Source organism: Scyliorhinus canicula, chromosome 27 (assembly GCF_902713615.1).
Source record: "Scyliorhinus canicula chromosome 27, sScyCan1.1, whole genome shotgun sequence".
Lineage (NCBI taxonomy): Eukaryota > Metazoa > Chordata > Chondrichthyes > Carcharhiniformes > Scyliorhinidae > Scyliorhinus > Scyliorhinus canicula.
This window is the reverse complement of record NC_052172.1, coordinates 6621714-6634205: the sequence shown is the minus strand read 5'-3', so window position 1 is coordinate 6634205 and position 12492 is coordinate 6621714. Positions and strand designations below refer to the sequence as shown.

Below are 12492 nucleotides of genomic sequence, written 5' to 3'. Positions count from 1 at the left end.
TGCGGTAGATAGCAGGGAGCCAATGGATGTTGTACATCTGGATTTCGAGAAAGCCTTTGACAAGGTGCCACACAAAAGATTGCTGCATAAGATTAAGATGCATGGCATTAAGGGTAAAGTAGCAGCATGGATAGAGGATTGGTTAATTAATAGAAAGCAATGAGTGTTTCTCTGGTTGGCAATCAGTAGCTAGTGGTGTCCCTCAGGGATCAGTGTTGGGCCCACAATTGTTCACAATTTACAGAGATGATTTGGAGTTGGGGATCAAGGGCAATGTGTCCAAGTTTGCAGATGACACTAAAATGAGTGGTAAAGCAAAAAATGCAGAGAATACTGGAAGTCTGCAGAGGGATTTGGATAGGTTAAGTGAATGGGCTAGGGTCTGGCAGATGGAATACAATGTTGACAAACAAAGAACAAAGAAAAGTACAGCACAGGAACAGGCCCTTCTCCCCTCCAAGCCCGTGCTGACCATGCTGCCCGACTAAACTACAATCTTCTACATTTCCTGGGTCTGTATCCCTCTATTCCCATCATATTCATGTATTTGTCAAATGCCCCTTAAATGTCACTATCGTCCCTGCTTCCACCACCTCCTCCGGCAGCGAGTTCCAGGCACCCACTACCCTCCGTGTAAAAAACGTGCTTCGTACATCTACTTTAAACCTTGACCCTCGCACTTTAAACCTACGCTCCCTAGTAATTGACCCTTCTACCCTGGGGAAAAGCCTCTGTCCGTCCAAAATTGACTGTCGCTTATTGTCACAAGTAGGCTTCAATGAAGTTACTGTGAAAAGCCCCTCGTCGCCACATTCCGGCGCCTGTTCAGGGAGGCCGGTATGGGAATTGAACCTGTGCTGCTGGCATTGTTCTGACTTGCAAGCCATCTATTTAGCCCATTGTGCTAAACCAGCCCCTAAGACAAATGTTAGGTGATCCATTTTGGTAGGAATAACAGCAAAAGGGATAACTATTTAAATGATAAAATATTAAAAGATGCTGCTGTGCACAGAGACCTGGGTGTGCGAGTGCATGAGGCGCAAAAACTTGGTTGACAGGTGCAACAGGTGATTAAGAAGGCAAATGGAATTTTGTCCATCATTGCTAGAGAGGTGGAGTTTGAGACTAGGGAGGCTATGCTGCAATTGTATAAGGTGTTAGTGAGGCCACACCTGGAGTATTGTGTTCAGCTTTGGTCTACCTACCTGAGAAAGGATGTACTGGCACTGGAGGGTGTGCAGAGGAGATTAACTAGGTTAATCCCAGAGTTGATGGTGTTGGATTACGAGGAGGGGTTGAGTAGACTGGGACTGTACTCGTTGGAATTTAGAAGGATGAGGGGGGAATCTTATCGAAACATATAAAATTATGAAGGGAATAGATAGGATAGATGCGGGCAGGTTGTTTCCACTGGCGGGTGAAATCTGAACTACGGGGCATAGCCTCAAAATAAGGGGAACTAGATTTAGGACTGAGTTTAGGAGGAACGTCTTCACCCAAAGGGTTGTGAATCTATGGAATTCCTTGCCCAGTGAAGAAGTTGAGGCTCCTTAATTAAATGTTTTAAAGATAAAAATAGATAATTTTGTTGAAGAATAAAGGTATTAAGGGTTATGGTGTTTGGGACGGAAAGTAGAGCTGAGTCCACAAAATAACAGCCATGCTCTCATTGAATGGCGGAGCAGGTTCGAGGGGCCAGATGACCTAGTCCTTCTCCTAGCTCTTATGTTCTTATGTTCTAAAACTCTCTTGCTACTGCAAGTTATTCGCCTTCTTGGCAAGTTCTACAACTTTCCATTTAAATTGAGCTGTGCATTGTTATTCTCCCTTGAAGGTTCCGAGGTTTCCAGCTGCCTCGCTGATTAACTGCAATTGCTGCTCGAATTTTCAGAGGGAAAGTCTAACAGTTCCAGTGTGTAACATCAAATTAATAAACTGCACTAATTATCTGCAAGTAATTAATAATTACAAAGCCTTTGATCCCTCAAGAAACGAGGATCGCCTATTACACAAAATTAATGAAAAATTCAGCTTTTTCAGACCAGAAGTCATGGGGTTGAACTTTATTCACGATTGACTGTTGCACGAGTATGATCAATATCTCTCTGTCTATCTGTCTGTTCGTCACTGTCAGTCTATCCATCTCAGACTATCTAGCACTCTCCAGCATGTTTTGTTTTTGTTTTTATTAAACAAGTGACCAGTCCCAATTGGTCCTTTGGCCACACCTTATTCTTGGAAATGAGCAGGTTAGGGTTTGGAATGACAAGTGTTTACTGAATAAAAAAACTCTATTTACTGTCCTCAAGCGATTGTGGATCACTCGGTTAATCATTAATCGCACTTCTGCCAAAAAGCAGCCCGATGATGAATTAATTTACAAGAAATAAGGGACCCCTGTACAAAGCTGTGATTAAATTACCCCTGCCACAAACTTGGTCTGACGGACAAGGTTTCAATGAGAATACACGGGATCTGTACAGTCTTTCAGAGTTGGGCTGGACTAGTGTGCTTTGGCTCAATGACTGGCAATTTGTGTATTTCTGGGGCGGGAGCCAAACAACCTTAGATCCCAGGGACCAAGAGTCAGAGTGTTGAACCTATGAAATCAAACCAGTTCATGTTTGACTGGTAGGAAGCGACATGCCGAGACTCCCGTTCTTCTGAGGGTTGTGAAAAGCCAGTGGAAATGTGGTGAGTGAGAAAGATAGAAAAAGAAACGGAAGGGAAGTGAGGGAGAGAGTCTAAGGCTGAAAGGATAAAAAGGTTTGGAATTCTGGCACACCTCATAGGTTTGAGGTCCGTGGGCAAAGTTTAGAGGAGGTATACGAGGCAGGTTTTTTACGCAGAGAGTGGTGAGTGACTGGAACGTGTTGCCAGTGGAAGTTGTGGAAGCAGATACATTAACAGCGTTCAAAAGGCATCATGACAAATATATGGATAGGATGGTTATAGAGGGACACGGCACAAGGAAGTGCTGAGGGTTTTGATTAAGGGTGGTATAATGACCGGTACAAGTTTGGAGGACCGAAAGGGACCTTGAGTGTCTGGTTGAGGAGCAGGCAGACTCCGGTTTAATATTTCCTTCAAAAAGCTCCCAAGTCCGATGGTCAGTAACTCCTCTAATGTGACCCATGCAGGGCATCCTAAAGGCTGAGGGTGAAAGATCAGAGTTCATGGTGCACCAACGATATTGGTTGAGGCCTTGCATTAAGATTTCAGGGGACGAGGCAGTAGATTAGAAATCAGGACCTCTGAGGTTATAATCTCTGGATTACTCCCTGTGCCACATGCTAGCGAGTGTAGAAATATAAAAATACGATGGGTGAATACCAGGATGTTGCCTGGTATGGAGGGTATTAACTACGAGGAGAGGTTGGAAAAACTCGGTTTGTTCTCACTGGAACGATCGAGGTCGAGGGGGAACCCGGGGAATTAAGTTTATGGTGCGAGGGGCAAAGTTTAGAGGAGATGTGCGACCGAAGTTTTTTTCGCAGAGGGCAGTGGGTGCCTGGAACTCGCTGCCGGAGGAGGTGGTGGATTCAGGGACGATAGTGGCGTTGGAGAGGGGGCTTGACAAATACATGAATAAGATGGGAATAGGGGGATATGGACCCCGGGTGTAGAAGGTTTCAGGTTAGACGGTTGGATTATCAGCACAGGCTTGGAGGGCCGAAGGGCATGTTCCTGTGCTCTAGTTTTCTTTGTTCTTTGAAGGCATGGGTCAAGAGTTGGTGCAGGACGGAGGGGTTTAGATTCTTGGGTCACTTGGACCATTTCTGGGAAAGGTGGGACCTCTACAAGAGGTCTGTGCCCTAACCACATTGGAACCAACATCCTTGCAGGTAGGTTTGCTAGTGCTGTTGGGAGGTGTTTCAATTAGTTTGGTAGGGGAGGGAACACAGAGCATTAATAAAGTAGAGACACGTCATACTATAATAAAGGAAGCAAGACAGAGTGCATTCAGCTATGTTGAATGTCAAGAGAGTAAGACTAGGCTGGATGGTCTTTACTTTAATGCTGGGCGTGTAATCGGTAAGACTGATGAGCTAAGGGCGTGGATTGACACATATAACTGTGACATTGTTCCCATCACAGAGACATGGTGAAGGGAAGGGCAGGATTGGCAATTTAACATTATGAGGTAGAGGATCTTTAGGCGAGATAGAGGAGGGTTTGAAAAGGGAGGTGGTGTTGCACTATTAATTAAGGAATCAATTACTGCAATGAGGAGAGATGATATCTTGGAAAGGTTTTCAAATGAGGTTTTATGAGTAGAATTTAGAATACAAAGGGGGCAGCCATATTGCTGGGAGTGTATAAGAGACCCTAAAAGAGTCAGTGGCATATAGGGGAGAAGCTTTGTAGACAATTCACTGATGTGTGTAAGAATAAGAATCGAGTAATTAGACTCGGGGATTTGAACTTCCCCAACATGAATTTGGATAGTCGTAGTGTAAAGGGGTTAGAAGGGGCGCATTTCTTGAAATATATTCAGGGAGGTTTTTTGTATCAAGACGTAGAGCGCCCAACAAGAGATGGAGCAGTGCTGGATCTGGTTCTGCAGAACGAAGCTGACAAGTGTTCAATGTGACAGCGGGGGAGCATTTTAGTGATAGCGATCACAACACAGTTTGGTTCAAGTTTGTGATGGACAAGGAAAAAGATAACCTGCGCAAAATGGTTTTGGGTTAGTGCAAGGTAGATTTGACTGAAATAAGGCCAAATCTGGCCAAATCTGGCTTGGGACAGGTTCTTGTGGGAAAATCTACAGCGGAGCAGTGGGGGACACTCCAACATGAAATGGGGAGAGTACAGGTTCAACATGTTCCCAGGAGGTGGAAATGTAGGAACAATAACTTCAGGGAACCCTGGATGTTGAGGACAATCCAGGTCTCGATAAGGAGGATGAGAAAGGCTTTTAGCAAGTCCAACTGCAACCCGAGAAGAACATGGGAAATGCACGAGGAAACTTAAGAAAGCAATTAGACGAGCAAAAAGGGGGCACGAGAAAGGACTTGTGAATAAGATTAGGGAGATCTCTAAAATAGTCTAGAAATGCATTAAGGGGAAGTGTAAACCATGGAAACGAGGTTAAATAGGACCCATTAGAGATCAAGGGGGCAATCTGAGTACAAAGCACAGTCTTACAACACCAGGTTAAAGTCCAATAGGTTTGTTTTAAACACTAGCTTTCGGAGCTCTGCTCCTTCCTCAGGTGAATGGAGAGGTATGTTCCAGAAACATATGTATACACAAATTCAAAGATGCCAGACAATGCTTAGAATGCGAGCATTTGCAGGTAATCAAGTCTTTACAGATCCAGAGATAGGGGTTAAAGAGGTGTGAATGGTCTCAAGCCAGGACAGTTTGTAGGATGTCGCAAGCCCAGGCCAGATGGTAGGGGTGAATGTAATGCGACATGAATCCCAGGTCACGGTTGAGGCCGCACTAATGTGTGCGGAACTTGGCTATAGGTTTCTGCTTGGCAATGCTGCATTGTCGCGCAATTCCTCTCGGGTTGCAGTTAGACTTGCTAAAAGCCCGATAAGGCTTTTAGCAAGTCCACATGCAACCCGAGAGGAATTGCGCAACAATGTAGAATTGCCTGGATTGTCATCAACATCCAGGGTTCCCTGAAGTTATTGTTCCTACATTTCCACCTCCTGGTAAAATGTTGAACCTGTACTCTCCCCATTTCAAGCAGAAACCACCTTGGAGAACGCTTATCCAGAGACCTGGGGCTGAATGCCCTTGACTGCTGAAGTGTTCCCCGACTGGAAGGGAACATTCCTGCCTGGTGATTGACATGCGATGCCCGTTCATTCGTTGTCGCAGCGTCTGCATGGTCTCGCCAATGTACCACGCTTCGGGACATCCTTTCCTGCAGCGTATGAGGTAGACAACGTTGGCCGAGTCGGACGAGTATGTACTGCGTACCTGGTGGGTGGTGTTCTCACGTGTAATGGTGGTATCTATGTCGATGATCTGCCACGTCTTCCAGAGATTGCCATGGCAGGGTTGCGTAGTGTCGAGGTCGCTGTTCTGAAGGCTGGGTAGTTTGCTGCAAACAATGGTTTGTTTGAGGTTGCACGGTTGTTTGAAGTTGTTCAAACAGCCCATTGTTCGCAGATGGGTTGATCAGCTGGGCAGAGCAGTGGCAGATGATATTCAGCCCTGATAAGTGCGAGGTGACGCACTTTTGAAGAATAAACAGGATAGGGGAGTATGTAATGAATGGCAGGACACTAGGAAGCTCAGAGGAACAGATGGATCTTGGGGCACTTGTTCACAGATCTCTGAAGGCGGCAGAGCAGATGAATAGGATAGTTAAGAAGGCAGATTTGACACTTGCCTTTATCAGTCGTGACAAAGATTACAAGAGCAAGGAGGTTATGTTGGAGTTGCACAGAACATTGGTTCGGCCACTGTGCAGTTACACTGGAGAGGGTGCAGAGGAAATTCAACAGGATTCCGCCTGGGATGGAGCATCTGAGCGATAAGGAGAAACTGGATCAACTGAGATTGTTTTCTTTCGAGCAGAAAAGGCTGAGGGGGATATGATCGAGGTGTATAAGATTATTAGGGAATTGGACAGGGGAAACAGGAAGCAGCTATTCCACTTGGTTGAGGGCTCAATCACAGGAGACACCGTTTCAGGTTGAGAGGCTGGAGATTCCGACGGCATTTGAGAAAAGGAATTTTTACTCAGAAGATGGTGAGAATACTGACCCTCTGACAGTGCAGCACTCCCTCAGCACTGACTCTCTGACAGTGCAGCACTCCCTCAGTACAGACCCTCTGACAGTGCAGCACTCCCTCAGTCCTGGCCCTCTGACAGCACAGCACCCTCAGTACTGCCCCTCTGACAGTGCGGCACAAACTCAGTACTGATCCTCTGGCAGTGCCGCACTCCCTCAGTACTGACCCTCTGACAATGCAGCGCTCCGTCAGTACTGATCCTCTGACAATGTGGCACTCCCGCAGTACTGACCCTCTGACAGTGCAGCACTCCCTCAGTACTGACCCTCTGACAGTGCGGCACTCCCTCAGTACTGACCCTCTGACAGTGCTGCACTCCCTCAGTACTGACCCTGTGACAGTGCGGCACTCGTCAGTACTGACCCTCTGACAGTGCAGCACTCACTCAGTACTGACCCTCTGACAGAATGGCGCTCGCTCAGTACTGACCATCTGACAGTGCGGCACTCCCTCTTTACTGACCCTCTGAGAATGCAGCACACCCTCAGTACTGACCCTCTGACAGTGCAGCACACTCTCAGTTCCGACCCTTTGACAGTGCAATACACCCTCAGTACTGATGCTCTGACAGTGCGGCACTCACTCAGTACTGACCGTCTGACTGTGCAGCAGTCTCACGGTACTGACCCACTGACAGTGTCGAACTCCCTCAGTACTGGCCCCCTGACAGTGCGACACTCACATCAGTACTGACTCTCTGACAGTGCAGCGCTCCCTCAGCATTGACCCTCTGACAGTGCAGCTCTCCCGCAGTACTGACCCCCTGACCGTGCAGCACTGTGTCAGTATTGACCCTCTGGAAGAGCCACGCTCCCTCAGTACTGACCCTCTGACAGAGCAGCACTCCCTCATTATTGACCCTCTAACAGTGCAACATCAATACTGACCCTGTGACAGTGTAGCACTCACTCAGTCAGTACTGATCCTTTGACAGTGCAGCACTCTCCCAATACTGACCCTCGAACAGTGCAGCACTCCCTCGGTACAGACCCTCTGACAGTGCAGCAATCCCTCAGTACTGACTCTCTGACAGTGCAGCACTCACTCAGTACTGACCCTTTGGCAGTGCAATGCACCCTCAGTACTGATGCTCTGACAGTGCGGCACTCCCTCAGTACTGAGCCTCTGACAGTGCAGCACTCCCTCAGTACTCCCCCTCTGACAGTGCGGCACTCCGTCAGTACTGAACCTCTGACAGTTAAGAACTCTCTCAGCACTGACCCTCTGACAGTGCAGCACTCTCTCAGTACTGACCCACTGACAGTGCAGCACTCCCACAGTGCTGACGCTCTGACAGTGCAGCCTCAATACTAACCCTGTGACAGTGCAGCACTCACTCAGCACTGATCCTCTGACAGTGCGCCCCCCCCCCCCCGCCCCCCCTCTTCACTACTGATCCTTTGACAGTGCAATATTTCCTCAGTACTGATGAACTGTCAGTGTGGCACTCACTCAATATTGCCCCTCTGACAGTGCAGCACTGCCTCAGTACTGACCCCCTGACAGTGCAGCAGTCTCACAGTACTGACCCTCTGACAGAGCGGCTCTTCCTCAGTACTGACCCTCTGACAGTGCAGCACTGTCTCAGTACTGACCCTCTGACAGTGCGGCACTCCCTCAGTACTGACCCTCTGACAGTGCAGCACTGTCTCAGTACTGACCCTCTGAGACGGTAGCACTCCCTCAGTTCTTACCCTGTGACAGAGCGGCGTCCCTCAGTACTGACCCGCTGACAGTGCAGCACTCCCTCAGTACTGACCCTCTGACAGTGCGGGACTCCCTCAGTACTGACCCACTGACAGTGTGGACTCCCTCAGTACTGGCCCTCTGACGGTGCAGCTCTCCCGCAGTACTGACCCTCTGACCGTGCAGCACGGCGTCAGTATTGACCGTCTGGAAGAGCCACGCTCCCTCAATACTGAATATCTGACAGTGCAGCACTCCCTCGTTATTGACCCTCTGACAGTGCAACCTCAATACTGACCCTGTAACAGTGCAGCACTCCCTCAGTACTGATCCTCTGACAGTGCAGCACTCCCTCAATACTGACCCTCGAACAGTGGCGCACTCCCTCAGTACTGACCCTCTGACAGTGCTGCACTCCCTCAGTACTGACCCTCTGACAGTGCAGCACTCCTTCAGTACTGACCTTCTGACACTGCTGCACTCCCTCAGTACTGACCCTCTGACAGTTGGGTACTCCCTCAGTACTGACACTCTGACAGTGCGGCACTCCATCAGAACTGATCCTCTGACAGTGCAGCACTCCCTCAGTACTGACCCTCTGACAGTGCAGCCTAAATACTGACCCTATGGCCGTGCAACACTCACTGAGTACTGACCCTCTGCACGGTCAGAGCACCAGTGCTGAGGGAGTATTACACTGTCAAACGATCAGTATTGAGGGAGTGCTGCGCTGTTTGAGGATCAGTTCTAAAGGAGTGCCGCACTGTCAAGGGGTCAGGATTGAGCAATTGCTGCCCTGTCAGAGGGTCAGTACTGTTACAGTGCTGCACTGTCAGAGGGTCACTATTGAGGGAGTGCTGCACTGTCAGAAGGTCAGTACTGAAGGAGTGCTGCACTGTCAGAAGGTCAGTACTGAAGGAGTGCTGCACTGTCAGAGGGGCGTACTAATGGAGTGCTACACTGTCAGAGAGTCAGTATTGAGGGAGTGCTGGACTGTCAGAGGGCCATAACTGAGGGAATGCTGCACTGTCTGAGGGTCAGTACTGAGTGAGTGCTGCACTGTCAGAGGGTCAGTACTGAGGGAGTGCCACACACTCAGAGGGTCAGGACTGATGGAATGGTGCACTGTTAGAAGGTCAGTACTGAAGGACTGCTGCACTGTCAGAGGGTCAGTATCGAGGGAGTGGTGCACTCTCAGAAGGTCAGCACTGAGGGAGTGCCACACTGTCAGACGGACAGTATTGAGGCAGTGCTGCACTGTCAGAGGGTCAGTACTGAGGGAGTGCTGCACTGTCAGAGGGTCAGTACTGAGGGAGCGCCGCACTGTCAGGGAGTCAGTACTGAGGCAGTGCTGCACTGTCAGAGGGTCAGTATTGAAGCTCCACTGTCAGAGGGTCAGTACTGAGGGGGTGCCGCACTGTCAGAGGGTCAGTACTGAGGGAGTGCCGCACTGTCAGAGGGTCAGTACTGAGGGAGTGCCGCACTGTCACAGGGTCAGTACTGAGTGAGCGCTGCACTGTCACCGCGTCAGTATTGAGGCAGCCATGTCAGAGGGTCAATACTGTGGGAGTGCCGCACTGTCAGAGGGTCAGTACTGAGGGAGTGCTGCACTGTCGGAGGGTCAGTACTGAGGGAGTGCTGCACTGTCAGAGGGTCAGTACTGAGGGAGTGCTGCACTGTCGGAGGGTCAGTACTGAGGGAGTGCCGCACTGTCAGATGTTTAGTATTGAGGGTGTGCTGCATTGTCAGAGGGTTAATACTGAGACAGTGCGGCACTGTCAGTGGGTCTGTACTAGGTGAGTGCCACACTGTCAGATCATCAGTACTGAGGGAGTATTGCACTGTCAAAGGATCAGTATTGAGGGAGCGCAGCACTGTCGGAGGGTCAGTACGGAGGGACTGCTGCACTGTCAGAGGGTCAGTACTGAGGCAGTGCTGCACTTTCAGAGATTCAGTACTGAGAGAGTATTGCGCTGTCAAAGGATCAGTATTGAGAGAGTGCTGCACTGTCAGAAGGTTAGTACTGAGGGAGCGTGGCTCTGCCAGAGGGTTAGTACTGAGGGAGTGATGCACGGTCAGAGGGTCAGTACTGAGACAGTGCTGCGTTGTCAGAGGGTCACTATTGAGGGAGTGCTGCACTGTCAGAGGGTCAGTACTGAGGGAGTGCTGCACTGTCAGAGGGTCAATACAAAGGGAGTGCTGCACTGTCAGAGTGTCAGAACTGAGGGAATGCTCCACTATCAGAGGGTCAGTACTGAGGGGGTGCGGTACGTTTCAGCGCCGCCGTTTCAGCGCCGCCGTTTCGGCGCCAGGACTTTTCAGCGCCAGGACATTTCAGTGCCAGAAAAAAAAAATTCTCCAATGTTGTCATATAGTTATGACAGAATGTTTTTGGCACAAAGCAATTTACAAATGTGTAAGTTCATAAAATGAAATAAAACTCAAGTGTTAACTAAATGTTTTTATTGTAAAAGATCCACTTATAAAGATCCAAAAACAGTACATTAAAACAATTTACAAATCTGTAAGTTCATAAAATCAATCATTAAAAGGAAAGTTCATTGGACATTCATTGGATATTCATTGGAAAAAACGCATTTAGTTTGTTAAATTGTGCCCTATTGAACGAAGGTAGTCAATTTCATTCCTGCTACCATATTCGGAAACAATTCTCAATATCCTCTCATCAGCTTTTCTATATTTAAGTAATTTTAATTGAGGTTCATTGCCAGCTAAAAGTTTCTCGAAGTGCTCGTCTCTTCCCTTTTGAACATGCTTAAGGACATCAATGAACTTCCAGATAGTTGGGTGTGACATTAACAGTTCACTTTTCAATCTCCTGTTGGCCGCCTCAGCATAGTTATTTGTTCTGTCATCCCCATCTAATGTTCTTTGATACATATTCCACATCTCGGTAGGAAATAAAGGACTTTGTCTGCCTGCTCCTCTGCGATTAGGACGGCCGATATAATTGTCTTCGAAATAGTTTAAAACCGAAATTAACTCCTCCGGTAAATTACCTGCTAAAGAATCCACGTGACTGTCAAGGTCGACAACTGGCACAAAACATAGGGCAGTTATCATTTTCGAATGTAATGCAAAATCGGGATTGCTCTTATATAAACGCATGAGACCAAAACCAGTTATCTGCCTCAGTATATTTTGAGACAGAGGAAAAAGGCAGCCTCTTACTTCTATGTTGGGGAAGGAGTCTTTCATGGCAGTAAAAGCAGCGAGTTCAAAATCACAATTGATAATGGCAGGCCCTGCACTTGTAATCATCTCTTTTACCATCGCAAATAACATCATATAGGTCACATACTGTTTGTTTTGTAAAAGCGCGTACAATACAGGGTGAACTCCGTTATTTTTCCTAACCATGATGATATAAACTTGATAAAATAGGTGTGGTGCTACCGCAAATGTTCCGTCAGCATACCAAGTCGTGGAAGTTGCCATGTGTTCTAACCAACTCTCTCTCCCAAATATAATAATCCGTTCGTTGTTCGTACCACTATCCTTTAAACAGAAATTTTCCTCGGTTTCTGGGGTGGGTTTATAGATCATGTATTGATGAGGTAACTGAAACTCTTGAATCGATCTTGGATTATCGGGGACCTGATTAACTTCGTCTCGTTTTCTACGAATAATTTTTCGCATTGCCTGCCTGTTTGGTAACTGTGCCATACCTGCCACGGACATTTTTTCAATGCACTTGTTGATAATCGTACTTGGAGGCTCACAAGTCTTTTCAGCCCGGTCTCTCGCATCAGTTATGACCTTTTCCACTTCGATAGCAACTGCAGATGGGGGATGAGTATGTTCGTTGATCTTTTCGATCACCTCTCTTTCTAACGTGTGAATGCGGGCCTTGCACCTACCATCCTCATGGCATCGCCAAAACTTAACTTGCTTTTGTTTCTTGCTTTCTTTGTCAAAACGATATATAAAACCTTCATGACAGAACTTCTCTCTGCCTCGCTTGCTTTTCACTGATTCAGCCATGGGTTTAAAGATATGGAGCTTACCAAATTTACCAAAAGA

The 12492-nt window shown here is 47.8% G+C and overlaps 1 protein-coding gene across 1 annotated transcript in view; it reads left to right on the top strand.

Moving 5' to 3' along the window:
• Positions 1–2621: 2621 nt before the first annotated feature.
• Positions 2622–12492, top strand: part of LOC119957847 (complement C1s subcomponent-like) — a 70736-nt gene continuing 60865 nt past the window's right edge. Inside the window, exon 1 of the mRNA XM_038785998.1 lies at positions 2622–2694. Within this exon, the coding sequence (XP_038641926.1) occupies positions 2690–2694 (5 nt within the window). The 5' untranslated portion in view covers positions 2622–2689. The remainder of the gene's footprint in view (positions 2695–12492) is intronic.